Here is a 19,991-nt window from a genome sequence, read left to right as displayed (position 1 = left end):
ATGCGGGTCTCTCACTTTACACTCTTTCAAGTGAGCGATATACGGTCTTCTATTCGTAGGATTACCAAGCACTCTGGGAAGGGATTCCAGACAGAAACTAAGCCCAAAGGATAAACAGAGAGAGAGAGGGAAAAAAAGACATTCATAGCCACTTTTGAGTGGCGTATAGGTATTGGATACTGGCACAAAGCCTGGCCATGCTCTTCGACCTGCGGGATATCACACGGCAACCGATGCCGGTATGTACAAAGCCAGTATTTGGCCAGGCAATAAACCTCTTTCAGACAAATAGCTATTATGTACATCAAATCCACAATCGCTTCGGCCGCTGGGCGTCCCGGTCTGGACTTTTCGACACCTCGAAAACTGAACAGTTCTAAAACAAGAAAATGGTTGTAGCTTGTTGCATATCATCAGTCCAAAGCATGGTGTTTATTTATCTTCTCGCCGTTTCTGATATACTAGCTGACCTGTGCAACGATCATCAGCTGTCCCGGCCTCTGCCTATCACCCAACTTATCGTCATTCCCCTCCTTCCCCGTCTAGCTTCTTCCCATCATCATGAATACTCGCATGGCTAGTGAACCTCGCTCTCTACGCTTGTTCACGGACAGCCTGGCGAGCGGGGCAGCTTGTCTGATGACGAGGCATTGGAAGCTTGTTCTGATGGGCTATCTAGCGGTGATCCTAGCTGGCACCATGGCGTATGCCATCGTCGGTGAGTGAGCTTCATTAGACACCAATACGTCCAGCTGGCCGCTTTCCAGCTGACCATACAATGCCAGTGGCCAACGAGAAGCCCTTCGACCTGGCAAGACGGTCCTGGGGAGGATTTGATGAAAGGCCCATCACAGCCAAGTGTTATCGGCAGGAGAGGACAGCGCTGATTCTGTCATTTGTGGTGGGCACGCTTGGAGTCGATCAGTTCTACGCTCACCACTGGCCCTTGGCCGTGTTCAAACTGTTGACTCTTGGTGGCGGTGGTATCTGGTGGTTTGTCGATGTCATTCTGTGGATGGTTGGTGGTGTGTATGGCACGCCTGGATGCCCCGGAGGAAGCAGGCATTCCTGGCAGTACTAGCTGTGCGAGTGCCATGGGATGAACGAGGGTTAGTGGCCTGTCAGAAACGACGCCGCTGCCGACGTTGTCCGTTGGGAAATACTGGCTTCTACCGCTTGGCAGTATAGTCTCCAGTGACACAGGAATGCTAATGCTGCCACTGCCGGAGAGTTGGATTTGAAGGTGTCAAGTAGTTTCTCATCTGGCCGTCGAGCTATTTGTCTGCCTGACCTGGGAAGAAGATATGACCACGATGACCAAGCTAGTCATGAAGGTTCAGCAGCAGCAGCAGCAGCAGCAGCAGCAGCATAGAGGTTGCTCAGCGAGCGTCGGGTGGAGTGGTTGGTTGTGCAATAGTAATTCCCAGTAATTCCAACATTACTTCAGAATTTGTCCTATATTTCTTTTTCTTTTTGCCACGGCCATTGTACTCCCATGGATTCAGCATCTGACCAAAGAAGCAAAGGCCGGACAATCAGTTGCCCCATTGCGGAATTCAGTCGGTGACATCGGCGTCGCGCGACTGCCGCCGTACCCCCAATGCTGCTACATGCTGCCCAACTTCGCGCAACCACCTCACGATCGCAAAAGGTCGTAGAGATCGTCTCCCAGTCTGATTCGCCTCCGATGTCGTTTTGCGCCGACCGATGACGCTGTTGTAGCCTCACGGTTTGGCTGTTGGCCAGTTCGCTTATCGTGCCATTCATCCTGTATTTCCTGTGGGTCGGCTGCTCGCTTTAAGGTCGAAAGAATCAAGCAAATCTCAAGGTCGGAGTTGTTGATTAGGAAACACTCTTCCTCCCCTGCTGTTGTTGTTAACTGGGCCTCGATTCCTCTGACTCGTTGAATTTGCCTCTCTTGCTTACAGTATTGTGGGCCAAGAGGCCGTGGAAGCTCTGATGTTTGGGCCCACATAGTAACACAACTCGGGAGGAGAGTCTGCGGTGGGGTGAAAAAGCAGGTAATCGTCCCTCTTGGCTGACTGACGATGTCGAAAACGGACTGTAGCTATGATTTCCAAAGGCGTGTATGCCTACTTGGCGTTAGAGTAGTCGAAAACTACAGGGTAGTTGAGGTGTTTGAGGCGGTGCTAGTAGTGGTACAGACCAAGCACGGCTTGGCGACATTCGTGAGAATGGAAACCCCTAGTCGACGACCGTGCCCATTTCTGAAGCAGAGATATCGCGGGCCTGGCCTTTGATATCATGTTGCTGTTAACAGTTGGATGGACTTGTCGCTGTGCTCGCTAGGTGATAAAGCTGTCCGTCTGGAGACGGCATTGCATGCAAAGACGGTGCGCGGGAGATGTGCGCAGGAGTACTCTTTGGGCTGTGAGCCGATGGTGGGGCAAGTAGCCATGACATCGGACAGGCGGAAAATAGGCTGATGCGCGCTTTCAAAATCATCTCACAACGGTAGAGTCAGGACTCGGGCCTCGGGACATCTGGTAGCTTTCGTTTTGCCGTGAAAGGGACGTTTATGAGCGGTTGCAAATCATCCTGATTCCGCTTGATGGTATGAAAGGTATGTGGCTGCCGGTTTCTAATGTCTAGGTAAATGTCACCCTGTTCAAAATTGTCCTACATTCTTCGGTTCGTCCCAGGTTGCATTGCTGCCCGGCCCGTCTTGCCAATGTCTCCATCTAGAGACCATCTTAGGCCACTGGGGTGGCAGCCTGGATGATCCCAGCACGACAAGGGGAGCTGGTGGGCTTGGCCGAGAGGCCTGTGATGCAGCACCGTTGTTACTCTTCCGCTCAACAAGGATCCTCACAGTCTCGTAGCCGAACACCTGCTTGTCGAGAAGATTACCAATCTTGTCTATGGACATGCCATCCGCCATGGCGAGGGAGCACGTGAGTGTGAGTGCGAGCGCGCGCGAACTGCCTGCATGGATCGTGCGCGAGCTGACAGCAAGCAAACAGTCTATGCCGAGTTTCGAGCAGATCCAGGAGCTCAGCTCCTGCATGGTGGGGCTATATGCCAGCCCTGATATCAGTATTCTCTGCGTCTCTGCCACGTGTATGCCGGGTGGGATGTTCCTGATCCAGTCTATCTGATCTTCGCCGCCGCATCGCGTCAGCCCTCCGAGCGGATCGAAATGCAATCTGATGAATGTTGGCTTGACCGAGGTGCGATCTACGATCTCCAGCTTAATGCTCTCAAATCTGTTTGCGGCCGAGTATTCGAGAGGTGGGTGCAAGCGCTTCGCTTCTTGTAGCCCCTCTGCTTCTCTCTGTCAGCCGTGTCCGATCTTGGGAGAATCAAGCCCCGCGTAGGTTTCGGGGTTCGGCGCGCATGTTTTACTCATGCTTTATACATGACAGGCATCGTGTGGAAACGCACCGAGAGCTCGCCTAAAGGATTTTTCTGATCCGAGACAGACCCATCCAGAATTGCTTTCGTTGTGAAACTGCCACTCTTCGACCATACAGTCCCGTGGCCAGCAATCCCTGAGCCCTTCTACGCCCCCCGGGGGGACCTACTGCGGTGTAAGCCACGGAACCTGCGGTGGGGGGGCTTTTTGTGTAGGAGAATTTTACGTTGTATAGAGGTATATAATAGCGTTCGCTGTTGCGCCCTGCGGGGACATCTATGACATGTGTTGGCTGATGAGGAAGAAGGCCGGATATGTGTCCTCGTTTTGAGGGCCCGAGTGGCTCCATGAAGAGCTCGGCCAGGAAGTGTATTGATGCAATTGACGATCAGGTTCAGACGAGAGGTATAATACTTTGTATTAATCGGTATTGTATTCAGTGAGCTGGGGGATTGGATTTGGACGCGACAAGGCTTCTGGACCTACGTCTCCTACGGAAATATGTAGTTGAAACTGGTTACCAATTGATTTGTGGGGTTCTTGATGTCTGAGGCACCATCTGTGTGGCCTTGCACTTGGGGCTGTGGCAGTCGAGCCTTTTTATTCGGTTCCTCGTGTGTCCTCGTGTGTCCTTATCTGTCCTTGATCTTGTCGCAAGCCAATTCGGACGGCCGCCGTAACGCCTCCGTCAATGGGCCGAGCCTGTCCAACAGCCTCCGCAACCCTGACTTTGAGTAACACCTGGAGCAATTCGGGTTACTAAAGCCATATACGCATGCTGTATACATCGACGCTACGTAAATAAAATACAGCTCAAGCCGGTCTAGGCCACGATGCTACAGATACTGCATCCCCGTGTGCTTGATCACTGTCATCCTCATCCTCACCCGAGGAAAGCCAAAGACAGCGGAAGTCTTCGTCTTCTCCAAATTCACGACAAGCATGATTGTGGGAAAATTCAATGGAGATATGGCTATCTGTACAGTCGGGAGAATTTCTCGACTCGGCTTTGTCCTCCCCGCTCGAGCAGGGCGCATCCGTCAGCCGGCTCGTCGCACGATCACAGCCAAGCTGGGCTGGCCCGTCGGTCGGGGCCAGGTCACGATTAAGCGGCGACTCTGCCCGCCTCTTCATGAGGCTCCTGAGCTTCCTCCATGCCTCGGTCTGTTTTCTGGAACCGATGGGCTCATCTACTAAGCGGCGTCGTAAGCTCCCTCTGCCGTCGAGTCTGGTGTATCCGTCGCGAGCCATCAGTTGTGGGGGAAAGCCTAAGTTGTCGGCTGTTGAAGATGCAGCGCTGTTTTATGTAGGTACGGTATGCGTGCCGAGCGATAATAGTAGCCTGGCCGACGGGTTTAGACATCAATCGGGTAGGTTTGCGACTGTTTCCAACGCACAGGCTGACTCGAGTTGACAGCGGTGGCACGTTTACCTGCCTACTTGTCTTTTTTGACTGGCAGTGCCGCCAGGGGTGCCACATACGGCGGAACATGGGATGAAGCGGTGTAGCTGAGGGTCGTACATGGCCCAAGCAGACGGGGATTCAATTGTTGCCTCTTGACAAGACGTGAATGAGCAGAGGAAACAGGTCGAATTTAGACACACGAAAGCCGACTAGCACTCTACGCTTATGGTTTTCCCAACTCTCATTCGCGCTTACTGCACTCCGCAACACCAGCATTACGCAGCGAGACAGGCCATCTCTGGACATGGCCCGCAGGGCGAAACGATGGCGCCAAGCAGCTGTATCATCAGCCAGAACAAAACCTGCTCGACCGGGAACATCGCTGCGGCACGTATCACATACATCACACGGCTGTAATTGACTGGGGCAGGATTCACGAAGGATGACCTGTGAAGACGGCCAAGACTTTCTACAATGATTCCACTGTTAACTTAGATATCGAGCTGGCTGCACGCTGAAGAATGATGGCATGCAACGGAACTATATTTTGTTGACATTCCCTCCTAGAATTTTTGACTGCGTTTGACGAAAGAGTCAAGAAAAGAGACTAACAGGCTTTTTTTTTTTTAAAAAAAAAAAAAAAAAAAAAAGCATAAGGAAAACAAAAAGAAACAAATAAGTAAATACATGAAACAAACCACTCCATAAACAAAATCAGGAGTCCGAGAACAAGCCTGTAAATAACACCCTGCGACTCTCAATAATCGACGCGTTTCTCCATTCAGTGCCTTCCAGAATCCATGGCCTCCTTTAATCCCGTTGTCGATGACCACAGACCCGCTCCATTAAGAAACAGCGAGCCGGCGATGAGAAGCACATTAAAAACAGCCAAACATGTATTGCGCCAGCCACAGCGCTTGGCGCTCCTGTGAAGTGAGAATATGGCGCTGATCCCAAACGAGAACCACGCTACGGTGACCGCCGACGTCATCGACACGATGGAGTCGAAAACGGGAACTGCAATCGACAAGACAAAAGATAGGATCCAAAAGACAGTGACGATGCCCAGCCAGATCAGCCACGACCTTTTGTTGCTGGCTGTGATTTCTTGCGCAATGCCGAAATACTTCATGACCTCGACGTAAGCATACTTGATCCCCGTATGGCCGAACGCCAGGCCCTTTGTCAGGACAGATGGGATCACGAGGCCGTAGGCGACCCTGGCAAAGGCAACTGAAGTCGAGCCCAGCGCGGGCGACGCCGTGTACTCGCCGGCAAGGCAGTAGATCGTAACGGCGACGAAAACGTAGAAGCCGATGGAGCTCGCCTCGAGCCAGGCGAGTGCAGCGGCAAAGTCCCTCTGCGGGTCCGTCATCTCGGCCATGTAAGAGACGAAGCTGACGTTGCCGGAGAATGCGTAGCAGATCTTGAGGCAGGCATTGAGCCCATCCCTGAATGACGGCGCCGCAAACCAGACAGGTGCCCGCCTCCATCCGGCCGGGGCGCCGACCGGTTCCGAGACTGCGAGGCCGGCGATGAGGACGACGGTTGCGGCCAGAATGCTGACGCAAGACGGGATGCCGGTCCAGGAAGCGAATTTTGCCGTGCGAGGGACGCACAGCAGCCAGCAGCAGAGGCAGCCGACACCGATGAACCCGGTCGGGCTGAGGGCATTGTCACTGATGAGCGACAGCGCCACGGAAAAGGTCACCGATGCCGACGCGGCGGTCATCATGACCAGCAGGGTCATGCCGAAGGCGGCGACAATCGCAAATCCCCGGCCTCCGACGACGCGGGCCATGTCCACGATGTTGAGCACGTGTGGGTGACGGTCGTAAAAGAGCTTGAGCTCAAAGGCCGTGTACCAGGAGAGGCAGCCCAGGCCGATGATCGCCAGAGTTCCCGGGATCATACCAAGCGTCTTCAACACGCCTGGCAGTGACAAGACACCGAGGCCGACCTGGTTGGTCAAGAGGGCGAAGATGGTATCTCGGCGGCTCATGGTTCGGAAGCTGGATGCCGGCGCCGATTCGGAACTGCGGTCGCCATCTGCCGGCCGCCGTCTCCCGACAATCTGGTTCTGATTCACGCCTCCAGCACCGATGTTCTCGACGCTGGTAGTGTTGCTAGCCGGTTTGACCGAGCATGCTGGCTCCTTCGCGTCCTTCTCGAGGTAGCCCATGGTGTCGGCCTATAGAATCCGGCCCTGTCAGGGAGACTGACGGTGATTTAGGTTCCGGCAGCAGACTGTTGAGGTTCTGGCGAGTCTGGACAAAGGACGTCGACGCTGGATGGTCCTGGAGATGCATGTGTACATAGTAGTACCTCTGTCGAATGACTTGCTAGCCCACGAGATAATGGGAGGGCCCGGGGTTCCGCCTTGTTATAGACCTTGTTATAGATGTACACAGGATGGCACGACGACATCCGTAGGGTACCCTTTTAGAATCTCAAAAGCGTCAACAGAGGCGGCTAGACACCGATCCGTGGCCCTCGCCGGCTGTATTACAAGCAGTTTAAGACTAGGTGTAAGTGTTTATGATGCTTTAAAGCCCGCTTCTTGACCCTGACGTCCACTGACTAACAACTGCCCCAGCTCAGCTCCAATGGGCGGGGGTTGTGGTGGGGTTGGGGGCACTGTTGGGCTGTTTGTCCGATCATGTGTCGGGCTCTCCAAGGACATCTAGTTGAGTATGATAAGGAGCGATACATGGACGGTCTGCCATTGGAGATTTCAGGACAAGTAAACAAACAGACAAGAGAAAAAAGATGATGAACAGGTCACACGCCTCTGCTTAGTTGCGATGGTCCCGAAAAACAGACTGTCTGACGGACTGTTTCGTAATGATTGACTACAGGGCTCGAATAGCTCCGCTGTGTGTGCCTTTCCCATGCCTACAGGCGTGATGGCCATGCGGCCTACTAGGTACGAATGTATGGCCTTGTCACGTCCATTGCTGTAGCCGACTTCCACCCATGTTTCTGGGTAGTATTGCCCTACCCTCGGTCCTGGCTCTGTCTCGGCTGGGACGGATAAGTACATCGGGATTCTTGGAGAACACAAAACAGCCAGTTCTTATGTACCGAGACGATTATCACTATGAACTATGGCTGCTATCTACTCTTCCTGATCGATTCTCGCCAGCGATGATGAAGTCTTGCAGTTGACTGGAGGCGTGGCCTGCCGCGTGGTCTGCCAAACTCGCCTCTAGCCGGGTCTCTATCACAGCGCGCATCTCCACATCCTCCGATTCTTCTTCCATATTGTAGTCATCATCAGACGGCGGGTAAACCACAATCACTGGAATGCCCATATCTATGTCCCTCGGCTCATCTTCACTATCGACGTCCATTGGTTCCAGCGGAGCTATATGGGGATCCGTCATTTGTTTCGTCGGCTGAGTGTGATGTCGTAAACACGCTCGTCGCCCATCGGCCTGTTCCGATGGTGTGTATGAACTGGCCCTACTCCGGAATAACGACTGTATGATCGGCGGGGTCCTCGGACGTTGCTTGTTGGTCAAGTCCCTTGAACGCATTACGGGCTGGAAAAGAAAAAAAGAGGAAAAAGACGGGGTAAAGCGCGGGCGAGATCGCCGTGGCACAGAGAACACTACTTATATCGTGTGCAGCGTATTTGAGCCTATGGCTGCTAAGGACCCCGAGTAACCAGAATAGAGAGAAGTTTCCTTCTGGCCAGATGGTGCTATACTGCGTCGTTGGTAGTGTGTGCGCGGCCACAAAATGCCCCCCTTTGAGCGCATGCGCAGCGTCGGCAGGGCTTGGAATGTCACTGCCTGTACCGGGAGGGTAAGAATTGGTCAGCTCCGTCAGAAATTCCTAGTCTGAACATACCTAAATAGAGCGTGTTTCAGCAAACTACACGGATCGACTTCCTAGATCATACGGCCGTCACTCATTGGCCTCCCAACAGTCCCCAATGCGTCCGGCCTCGGGCGTTGACCAGGTACTGTAGATGAGGGTCAGCGCAACATCGCTGCGGAGGAGCTGCTGATGGGGTTGATGGCTGGCGAAAATGGCAGCTTGGGCCTTTGCCCCGCGGTTATGTAGTGCCTACGGAGATACATACAAAATACCCTAACTTGGATCGGATTTGTTGCATGAAACCATGAGTTACGGCGGCCCTTTGCTTCGTCGCATCTCCCGTTCCTAGATAAACAAAACCAACTCCAAACCACCCCCCTTGTGAGAAGGGACAGAAAAAGCTCCTGGCTGATGGATAAATGCATCAGCCGTCCCGAGAACTCCCAACTCTAGTCTTCTATGAGGGCCTGGGCACTTTTACTACATGTTATCGCTTCGCATCGGCAGTGACGGACGGGCACCTGCCCAACGGACACGGCAGACGAGAGAGAACACAGATGGGGATGCAGATGGGCCCCTAGAAGAAGACGCACTGAGTTTTGTAAAATTCAGCCATCTTCCGGCCGAGGTCCGACTGATGATTTGGCAGTCAACCTTCAACAATGTCGACGCCGCTGTAGCAGTCGGCTCCTTTCCTGACAACTGTCGCAGGATTTCGGCGTGCCATCCCCACTCTGCTGCGGCTCGTCGTTCGCCGCCCGTCGCTCAGGCGTGTAGAGAAGCAAGGAGAGAATGGTTCCGTTCAACTCAGGCCTACAGGAGGCCCGGCGATGAGTCCTTGGTACATCTCTTCCTCCCTCGCACAGTTTTTCTTCTCCCTCCCTGGGCCATCTTGAACTCTCAGCTGAGAGGGATTAGGCTATCGATAGAGCACGTTGCCATCGACATCGCCGAAAGCCCCGACATTTTCCTAATATTCGAAGCACTCGCCCGTTTCCCACGTCTACGCACCATCATCGTCGTCATACCCTCAGATGCCGTCGATGAAAGCCAGGTCGCAGAATGGCAGCAAAAAATACGGCGGGACCAAGATGTGCTGAGACGCATGGGTACCTTGGTGGACACGCCTTCGCGCGATGGCGAATGGCACCGACGCACTTATATGGGATGGCTTCTGCGAAACTACCTAGAAGGCCCGCAGGTTAGAAAGTACTACGCCAAGGAAGATGGTCCGAAGATCAGACTGTTTGTCGACCGGATAGCTTCGTCCGGGGTAGCGGGGGTAGGCATGGAGCAGCCGTGGGAACTCTATTTTTACTAAGAGAGAAAATATTACCGAAGTAATAATAATAAAAAATAAAAAGACAAGGGCAAAAAGAATTCTGCTTGACATCTGCATGCTACTACTGCACATACTACATAGGCGATTCAATCTGTTCTCTCCCCCTCCCCCAAATTTGTCCCGGTCCCTCTCCCGACAGACAACTGTTTATTTGTGAAAGATCGGCCCAGACCTTCAACAGACTGGCGTCGCAATCGGTGTGTCGAATCCGTGGTGGTCTCTCATCGACCAACCGACATCCTTGCACGACGACGAGTCCCATTCCGTGTTTTCGCGGCCATTCATCTTCTGGAGTGATTGTGTAATAACTGCCAACAGCTGGCTCCCAGTGACGTATATCGGTTGTTGCCAATTCTTTTCCACAGTCACCGAAGGGTTCGGCAGTGGTGCCGCCGAGCCGGGGGAAGTCGGGCCCACAGTTGGAGGCACCTCCTCGGCCGTAGCTCTCTGTGGCGCTCCGTGCATCCGGCTCTCCGCATCCGGCGTTGCGGCGCGGGGCTGCGGGGCTGCGGCGGCACTAGTGACGGTGTTTGGGAGTCCGCCGTTGCCCCGTCCGTCCTTGTGCTCTGAAAAGGCAAGATAGGGTGCCGCTTCCTGACAGGTCGAAGAAAGATCCATCAAACTGGGCGGCATGATCTCGGTGGGAATGCTCTCGGTGGGAACGCCTCAGAGGGCGCAATCTCGGTGACGGGCTGCACAGATTCGGTGATGGGTGGCATGATCTCGGTGGCGGGCGGTACACTGAATTGTTCCAACCAGCCCGTACTATCCACGTTCATGTCGATGTCCGAGCCCATGTTCCCAAAGTCATAGTCAAGCATGGAAGAAAATCCCGACGTGTCGACAAAGTCTGGCGCGTCGCCAAAGCCCATCATGGCCGAAGGCATCCAAACCTCATCCGCCATCATCGCGGTGAAGTCCACAGGTGCTGGCTCATTGCCAGGATCCGAAGTGACCATCACATCGTTGGCCCAGCTACCCATGGGAACAAGAGGCTCGTCTCGCCAGCCACAAAGCTCACCCTCGCCGTCCCGATCCGCAGTTGGGGGAGATTGGGCCACGTCGTTCGGACAGTATTGCAGATCTGCATGATGGCAGTACGGCACAAGAGTGCCCGACTCCATCAGCCTGCTGCTGTTATCAATATTGCCGCCGCCTCCTTCATCGTTATCGCCGCCATCATCGCCATCATCGTTATCGCCGCCATCATCGCCATCATCGCTATCATCGCCATCAACCTCATCACGGTCATCGGCAGTTCCAATGTTTCTCTCATCATTAGATATATCATCATCGCCCCGGACCTCGATCGTCGCCTCCGCCGGAGGAGTGCTTGGGATGTCCCAGATGCTCGCATCTCTGTCGTCGGCTCTAGTCTCGCTGCCCACAGCCATGATTTGTGTCAGGGCCGGTGAGACACTGGACATTGGAGGACCGTTTTCAGGTTGTTGTCTTCTGCTACGGAGGCTGCGCAGGTTGCGAGTCCGCGCCCGCGCCGGCACCGGCACCGGTGCGGGTGCCGGCTTCGTGACCTTACACGGCTTCGTGACTTTGCGCGGCTTCGTCTTGGTCGGCTGCTTCCGTTCTCTTGCCGGTCGTAGAACAAGCTCGCCATCCGATATGACCTGTCTCCGTATAACGTCTTCAATCTGAAACCACCAATGTTCTTAGCTACCTTTTCCCCATAAGTTCTCTTTTTTTTTTTTTTTTTCTTTCAACATACCACTTCATTCGTATTGTCGGGCAGCGATTCGCCCTCGGGCACATGGCCTGAGCCGTCCCAGAACCCATGGATCTTGTTGTAGTAGAGAAGGATAGAAATAGTGTTGCAATCCTTGCCGAATTGGTAGTTTTTCTTGATGGCTGTCGAGCCTCTTTTTCGCATCGTCGTGCTCACCCAGGTTCGATCATGGGGGCGGGCTACCCTGGGACGAGGCTTTTTGGGTGCCATTCTTTCTGCTCGTGTTTCGTTCGTACCTACCACAGGCAGGGTGGAAATAGAGACGAAAAACTATCACCGCTCGCTGTCTTCACGACCAGCTCACGCAACATCATCGACCGGACGGCCTGGTTGCTTTTTTGAGCCAGGACGCGGTGGAATCAGTCTGGAGGCGGACGGCACGCCATGCCCAGAACTGGACGTGCCAGTCATCCTGCGCAATATGGCCTATTTTCGCGGTCCTCTCATACGGGAGCCAAGGGCTCCCTAATTCGAGCCGATTTCCGCCGTTTTCGCATCGTTATCAAACTGTCAGGATGGGGCAGAACCTGACAAACAGCCATTTTCTGTCGATATGGGCGACCTCAGGACTCTCCTCGGCACGATTGAAGGTCATTCAACTCAAGGCCAATTTCCCAACTTTTGCTCGGTACCAGAGTGTCGGGACAAGAGAAGGGTCGAGATAGGAGGGCCGGTGGGATGGCAGAGGAATTATAGGGTAAAAGTCCAAAAAGGTGTGCAGCGGAGGTGGGTCAGGCCCGACAAGCAATTTCGAAATCCTGGTCACAGTCCTTGTCGCGCGATTCTCATCATGGAGGCCATTCTGTGTCTATGTTTGTTCCTTGGCCGCCCTGTATTTAGGTCCCTTTTCCAGCTGCCTCCGTCTCACTTGTTGCGGAGCCTCGACCTCGAGGTTCCATGGACAGACGGACTAAGAATCGAATCGTACTCCGCCAGCCCACAGACAGCCCCTCGTTTATCTCCATTGTTGATCTGCTTGGCGAAATAGTCCACTCACAGTAGACCGCTCCAGTTTTCGTTCCGTTTTAGTTCTTTGGGAGGGTCTCTTTTTTCGGGTCTCTTTTTTTTTTTTTTTTTTTTTTCGTCATTTTTCTACCGATATAGGGTAAGCGACGGCATTCGGGCACCGCCACGCCCCCCCGACACCGGCAGCGGGTAAAGATGAAGCTACCATTCGGAACAATTAGAGTGAAGCAACCCAGAAGGGGAAAACGGCCAGACGTTTATTCCACTTCATTGAACCGCCGCAAGAGGTCTGGTAGCAGAGCTTGTTGGCGCTTGAACGAGTCAGATACGAAAAGTCTAAAAAAGCTAACTAGCCCCATATGAGCCAACGGGTACCTGACTCTGCTGCATGAGCAATCTCCGGGTTGGCCGCCGCCGGTTGGCCGAGAGGCTAGCAGACGGCCTGAATCCGTCTGGTTGACTCTCGCTGACCCTCGCTGGCTCTTGGGCTCTCTCAGCTTTCTTTCCCTTGTCACTCGGCGCTTTCCCTCTTCCTTCTTAGAGGCATACCCCACTTTTGCTGTCGCGATGAGTACGTAGTAAATCCCCGATGCTCTAGGGCCGAACACGGACATGGCGGCTTGCGTCATGCATCACTTGCATCACTCGCATCACTCGCATGTTGCGGATGGCCACGTGATGAGACAGGGGGAGCTAAAATCGACGTTGGAGAACAGACGTAGGCTAGGTAGGTGCAGGTGCGGTCTCAGCGGGCTTGTCCCTCAATCACGCGACTGGTATCCGGGTTGTGCTTCGGTTTTTGGCAGCGAAAAAAATTAAGGATGAGTGACAGGCACGATGGTAAATACCGGTAGTGCTGGCAGATACCGGTACTGTGTCGATGTCGATGGTGAGTGTCGACGGTGAAGAAGGACGGCTTTGGCGGCCCAAGGGAATAAAGATTGATCGAGACGGGATCCCTACCCTGTAGCGATGAACATGCATGCGTGTCTCTCCCAACTATTGGCTCTCTCTGGTAGGGTGGAGCGTTGAAGACAGCGATGGCCGCCGCTGTGAATGGGAGGGCCGTTTAAGGCTTCTTTGGCGGAAGCGGGGAGTCGGTGGATGAAGCGGGGAGTCGGTGGATGAAGCGGGGACTCGGTGGATGAAGCGGGGCAGGAAGACCGGGCAGGAGGGCCGGGGGTGGCATGGGATGGGCAGGGGGTGGTGGCACGGACGGCCTATTCTGGCTCTTCTTGATGGAGAGTGCAAAGACCTGCGGGCCGGGCAGCCAAACGGCCTTTGATGGCCGTTTGACAGCGATGAGCTGCACAGGGCAGGCCCAAGCAGAACGGCCTAACAAGGCCTCTGGGAGACTCTGCGTGTAAAGGGACGATTTCGGACGGTTTCCAAGCTGCTTAGCTAAGATGGGTGATGTCTTCCAGTGCAACGTCGACGTGCATTTAAATTTCCGCCCATCGTCCTCTCCTCACTCCTGCTTTTTCTTCTTCTTCTCCTTCAACACACCCTCACCGGGCCACGGGCTTGGCGAGGGGTGTTGGAAGACGGGGTTTACGCAACAAAGCTCGAATGACCCAAAACTGAGGCGCGTCCCACGTCACTGGCTCGTTCGAAGGGGCGTTGCACAAGTAAACAAAGTCGAGATCTAGATTTTCGGCGGAGGGACAGGACGGCAGCAGTCGATGGAAGTCGGCACTGACCATGATTGACAAAGCCGAAGCTAGATGGACGAGGCGGGGGGTCGGCCGTAAGGCCGTCTCAGCACGCGATGTCCTATAGTGGATATCCACTCTGACTCATCCGTGGGGAAGACTTTGGCAGCAAAGCTTCAGCCTTGGAGGTCTATCGACAAATCCTGGTGGAGACCTTCCTAGCCGAGCTTCATGGTTCAGCTGAGCTTTATTGCTCAGCTGGATGCCATTGCAACAAGGCATTGTTGCATTGGCCATTCTAACAGGTCCTGGTGAAGACTTTCTCAGCAAAGCTTCATGGTTCAGTTGAGTCTTCTCATCTGGATGCCCTTGCAACAATGCATTGGCCATTTTATTGTTCAGTTGAGCTTGCTCATCTGGATGCCACTGCAACTATGCTTTGGCCATTCTGACAGGTCCTGGTGAAGACTCTTGCAAGGAAGCTCCATGGTTCAGCTGAGCTCTTGCTCATCTGGACGCCATTGCAACAACAATGCACTGATGCACTGGCCATTCTAACAGGTCCTGGTGAAGACTTTCTCAGCAAAGCTTCATGGTTCAGTTGAGCCTTCTCATCTGGATGCCCTTGCGACAACGCATTGGCCACTTTTTATTTGTTCAGTTGAGCTTCATCTGGATGCCCTTGCGATGTTGCATTGGCCATTTTTATTTGTTCAGTTGAGCTTCATCTGGATGCCCTTGCGATTGTTGCATTGGCCACTTTTTATTTGTTCAGTTGAGCCTCATCTGGATGCCCTTGCGATGTTGCATTGGCCATTTTACTGTTCAGTTGAGCTTCATCTGGATGCCCTTGCGACAACGCATTGGCCACTTTTTATTTGTTCAGTTGAGCCTCATCTGGATGCCCTTGCGATGTTGCATTGGCCATTTTACTGTTCAGTTGAGCTTCATCTGGATGCCCTTGCGACAACGCATTGGCCACTTTTTATTTGTTCAGTTGAGCCTCATCTGGATGCCCTTGCATTGTTGCATTGGCCATTTTACTGTTCAGTTGAGCCTCATCTGGATGCCCTTGCATTGTTGCATTGGCCATTTTACTGTTCAGTTGAGCTTGCTTACCTGGATGCCCACTTTGACCTGTCGAATAGTCTATTTATTCCCCAGGTCGAAGTTAGAGCGGGTACTTACAACCATCGGATGTGTTGAATAGTCGACTGCCGATACCCAACCAGATGCCCACGTTGACTGGATGTGTTGAAGAGTCGACTGCCAGTGCCAGTGTGGGTGTCAATCGGACGTGTTGAATAGTCGACTGCCGATACCCAACCAGATGCCCACGTTGACTGGATGTGTTGAAGAGTCGACTGCCAGTGCTAACGTGGGCTGTCTATGATCACGGACTCTGTTCAAAGTTGACACTAGAGTGGACGTGCCTCTTTCTCTTTTTCTCTTCTTTGCTTTTCGTCTTTTTCCGTCTTCTTTTGTTTCTTTCCGTTTTGTTTTGTTTTCTTTGTTTTGTTTTATATTTTATTTTCTTGTTTTCTTTGTTTTCTTTGTTTTCTTTTTTATGTCCTTTTTGGTTTTCTTTTCCGTCTTCTTTTCTTCGTCTTTCTATCTTCTCTTCTTCTTACTTCTCTTCTTCTTACTTGCTTTCCTCCCATCCCTATATACACTCCGTAGTAATATTCTAGTCCCTATTCTCCGCCGTCCCTCTGTGATCTTCGTAGGCAGAACCCCGCCGTCCCTGACGGTTCCCACGTAGCACGGTCGCACCCGTCGTTTATAATCACCCCGTCACGTCCACGCCATACCGTCACGTCCACGCCGTACCGTAGCGTCCAAATCGCCTCTCCCTATTTGTCAATTCCCCCGTCCTGCCTGTCCAATGCCCTATTTTGGCTTCTGGCTTCCTCACGCCCTGTATCTGCCTGATCGTCCGTCGTCCCATTTCTGTCCCCAACATGACCCACCCCTGCACCGGCTGCCGATTAGCCGGACTGATTTGGATGTTTCCGTTCAACCGAAACCCGATGGCGCTGCTTGCTTGTGACGACATGCCGCGGCACGCTCGGCATATAGATGTGGCAAGTAACAGCCTCTTACGGCGTGCATCCTGTCAAGCAGCGCCCATGGTATCCTAAGTGGCTAAATTTATCTCTACCCCTTGAAATGATTTCACTTGCTAAAACGGCTTGTATTGGGTTTCATAGCGCCAAGGAAGTAAAAACTCTCACTCCTTGTAAACCCCCCCCCCCCTTTTCCCCCGGCTAGTCTTGTCCCCGAACGGCCTCTCTCACAAGAATGTGGGCGAACTGTAGAATAGATGTAATGGCTGGAAAGGTCTGATTCATGCCGGTCCCCTGGTCGGAGTCTTTGCAGCCGTCTCATCGCAGCTGCTGGTATACCCAGTCAAGAGTACGCATCGGCTAGCTAAGAACCTGTCCACACACTCGGTCGAGCAACGCCTTCACGGAAGCGGCGTCAACGAACCTTCACCGGAGGACCTGGAGACGGCTGCAATGTGCTTTGTGCGGTCCCGTGATATATCTCAGTAGACGATTTAGCATCTCGGGAATTTCCCGATGAGCACAGGTCGCGCACTTCGAATCGGACAGGGTCTCCTTGAAAGACCAACCAGTCTTGGGAATGATGACGGCACACCTCTTTGGGCTCATGCCTCTGCTGTTCTCGCCGTCTAATTGCCTCCATAGTCAGTGATAATAGTCGGATCGGACTTTTTACGGCATTCTGAGCCGGACGGCGACTTCTTTTCCAAGACGGGGTCTCTACCATGGGAATGCCTAACCCTGTTCAAACAGTCAGAGCCACGCCGCCGTGCATTGATCGTCAAACCTGGGCTGGTAGCAGTTCGATTCGCCACCCGACTTTCCGAGTATGTTAGCTACATATCATTCCCATAGACACACACCCAGAAAATGACGCTCGTCATGTCCCATCAACCTCGCATTTGCTGTATTGTCATAATCCTCGATCAGACTTGGTCCTAAGACCTGAAGGTCCTACTAAAGATTTGCTTAGATTCCTGTATCGATCCTCTCCAGTGTCGCCAACGGTGGCCTGAGTCTTCTGCAAGCAGTGCAATGCTGATGTCTCACCCCTTGACCGAGTCTCGATACTACGCCTAAACTTCCCCTACCTAGAAGCTGCTTTTTCTATGCGAGTCAAGGGCTGGTCTTATGCGACTTGCACCGAATTCTTCTGATACATAGCCATAACTCAACAATTACTTAGCCGCGTTTGTTGTTGAGCCTAAGACAGGTATGGATGACTTTGTTACTGCAAATCTAGCTTAAGTAATGCGAAGTTGTTGGCTTGTGGAAAGCACACTGAGGCTGCTTTTCAGCGATGTATTCCTTTTCTGACTTGGTGTCATGGAATATCAGGATAAAAAAAATCTGGTTGTGATAATCCGTTTCTCCCCTGCCTCTCTACGTGTCTGGTCCTTTCTCCTTCGTTCCTGCGTTTAGATCGTCTCATAAAGCTATCTCCCTGCGACGCTGTGCTATCACCGCCGCCACGTTTTGGCTCTATTGTATCTACAAACACCGTGTGTACTTGAAAAAAGGAGGGAGGGGAAGGGCTGCCTTCGCAACTATCGCAGACCGTGTGCGCGTTGAAGGCTCAGAATGCCCACCCTTGATACCACAATTGGATAAGGCTCTGTCATACGACTTCACCATCTTCCTGGCATGAGGACTATAATTTAACGGCTAATTCGGTTATTTATGCTTGATGTCGGCAAGTCTAAGCCCATCGCATCCCTTAGCTGCGCTTGTTTGCGGCCCTTGCCTGGACCTGCCTCACTGAGCGACTTGGACAATTCTGATTCCTTCTAGCGGCACAACCGCGGGATCATGGCGATTGCCATGGGGCAAGTATACTACGAACGATGAGAAGGGTCAACCGTGCGACGCGGAAACTGGGGACGCACACGTTTGCCGGCATGTGGGAGAGGATTTCAAGCTAGCTCTCATCTGTGATCTGTCATACAGCTTAAAACGCTACCAATCATGATGATCGAACTGTAGTATTTGACCTATATAAATATCCTGCTACCAATGTCGACTACTTAGCCAAAGTTTAATACATGGCAATGGAATGAACAGCTGTTGCTTGGGAATCCGAACATCGTTAGCCTCACGCCGTACTTCGTTTTACCGAAACATCTTGGAGTTTCCATAAGAAAATCCCAAACAAACCCCAGGCTTACGGTGCTACACCTTTCAGTACTGGCCCAACTATCCCCTTCCGGGCCGCATGATTAATGTACGAGTAACGACTCGGACTCCAGCAACTGCGGCGCCTCAATTCGGCCGGAAGAAGAAGTTTGCCTCAGCTGGGCGCGTGGGGCCCCAGGGTTTGAGGAGGATGCGAGGCGGATGTGAGGCTAGGCCCGCCGGCCTTTATCGACCGCGTCGTCAAGGAGTACAATATGATACCAGGGATGAATGGAGCGAGAAGATCAACAACTGTGGATTTGCTTGGCAGTGCCCAAATAGGTCATAGTATGAGCCCAGTATGAGCTTATAAGTGTCATTAGACGAGATAGACACAATTCTTTAAAAGGGGATCTATCTCGTAAGCAGGAAAAGTCTTGGACGCTCCGAGCTCTTCACCTCAACTGTTCAGACATCATCAGGTCTAGGTGGAGAAGAAAGCAGATTGAACTGCCCATTAATACAGAAGACAAGATGCACAAGTTCCCGCAGGTCAGTAAGGCGCTACGACATGTCGTCGAGGGTCGAGTGGCTCTTCGTCGTCCAATCGCACATCTGAGCTAACACGTTTCGCTAGCCGGTTTCCCTAATTAATGAAGACAGGATGAGGAATCTCCCCACCCGCGACAATGACCTCGCCCAAATTCGACTTGCAAGTGGGATGGACTTGGAGAATATTGCGAGGTTCTCGTCAGATGATCGTCGTGCTATACTCTGCAAGTATCTGACCGACGAAAAGCCGATTGTGATACAGGAGCCTATAGCTTGGTCCGATGAGAAGAGCATAGGCAGATTTTTCCTACTAAAGAAGTTCCTCGAAGCGGACGAGTCCCGCCAGCAGCTTCTACAAGAAGCTCGACAGGTGTTTTATGAGGAGAATGCATTCATAGTCTCTTGGGCTGGCTTTTCCCGCTTCTTGGACGACATGCTGGGAGACTGGATCGAAGCCGCCCCGGTAGAATCACTGGTGCGTGACCTGACCGTCATAGTCGAGAGGCACGAGTGCCAGTGTGGACAACTGATGGAGTACATGGAACATGCTTCGCATTTTGCCAAACTACCTCAGCTACAGAGGATCTCGTTCGAGTGGCGTGACTCATTTGGCGGGGCGGGCGTAGATGCATCCGGCAGGAGCACACCGTTACGTTACGACATTGAGAACGACGCCAACGACGCCAACGACGCCGACGACGACACCGACGACGACACCGACGACAACACCAACGGCGATAACAACTCCACGAACGACGACTCTACAGATTATGACCAAGACTCAGACAGAACACTCATGTGGGACACATCTGACGACGACATCTGGAGTTTGGATGGAAACATGGAGAATTGAGGTCATTCACGGCCACACCCTTGGGGTCCCACAAGCCACTCACCCAACAACCAAGGGTAACGGCTGTACACAGTATTGTTGAAGCAAAGCCTAGATAGAAC

The 19,991-nt window shown here is 52.8% G+C and overlaps 5 protein-coding genes across 5 annotated transcripts; 3 read left to right on the top strand and 2 right to left on the bottom strand.

Annotated features, from left to right (window-relative positions):
* Positions 1-778: 778 nt before the first annotated feature.
* On the top strand, positions 779-1,372 carry MRS44_018173 (uncharacterized protein; the record flags this gene model as incomplete). Its single annotated transcript, XM_065616371.1, has 2 exons — positions 779-1,029; positions 1,204-1,372. The coding sequence occupies 2 exons, from the start codon at positions 779-781 to the stop codon at positions 1,370-1,372; spliced, it is 420 nt and encodes a 139-aa protein (XP_065472443.1).
* Positions 1,373-5,562: 4,190 nt separating this feature from the next.
* Positions 5,563-6,963, bottom strand: MRS44_018172 (uncharacterized protein; the record flags this gene model as incomplete). Its single annotated transcript, XM_065616370.1, has 1 exon — positions 5,563-6,963. One exon carries the CDS (start codon positions 6,961-6,963, stop codon positions 5,563-5,565), a length of 1,401 nt encoding a protein of 466 aa, XP_065472442.1.
* A 2,127-nt stretch (positions 6,964-9,090) lies between these two features.
* On the top strand, positions 9,091-9,927 carry MRS44_018171 (uncharacterized protein; the record flags this gene model as incomplete). Its single annotated transcript, XM_065616369.1, has 1 exon — positions 9,091-9,927. One exon carries the CDS (start codon positions 9,091-9,093, stop codon positions 9,925-9,927), a length of 837 nt encoding a protein of 278 aa, XP_065472441.1.
* Positions 9,928-10,122: 195 nt separating this feature from the next.
* Positions 10,123-11,899, bottom strand: MRS44_018170 (uncharacterized protein; the record flags this gene model as incomplete). The annotated part of the gene is made up of 3 exons (XM_065616368.1): positions 10,123-10,570; positions 10,612-11,573; positions 11,672-11,899. 3 exons carry the CDS (start codon positions 11,897-11,899, stop codon positions 10,123-10,125), a joined length of 1,638 nt encoding a protein of 545 aa, XP_065472440.1.
* Positions 11,900-19,149: 7,250 nt separating this feature from the next.
* On the top strand, positions 19,150-19,890 carry MRS44_018169 (uncharacterized protein; the record flags this gene model as incomplete). Its single annotated transcript, XM_065616367.1, has 1 exon — positions 19,150-19,890. The coding sequence occupies one exon, from the start codon at positions 19,150-19,152 to the stop codon at positions 19,888-19,890; it is 741 nt and encodes a 246-aa protein (XP_065472439.1).
* Positions 19,891-19,991: the final 101 nt, after the last annotated feature.

The sequence above is a fragment of the Fusarium solani genome (genome assembly GCF_023522795.1).
Source record: "Fusarium solani strain SB1 chromosome Unknown bctg00000015, whole genome shotgun sequence".
NCBI lineage: Eukaryota > Fungi > Ascomycota > Sordariomycetes > Hypocreales > Nectriaceae > Fusarium > Fusarium solani.
This window is presented reverse-complemented; position numbering and strand designations above follow the sequence as displayed.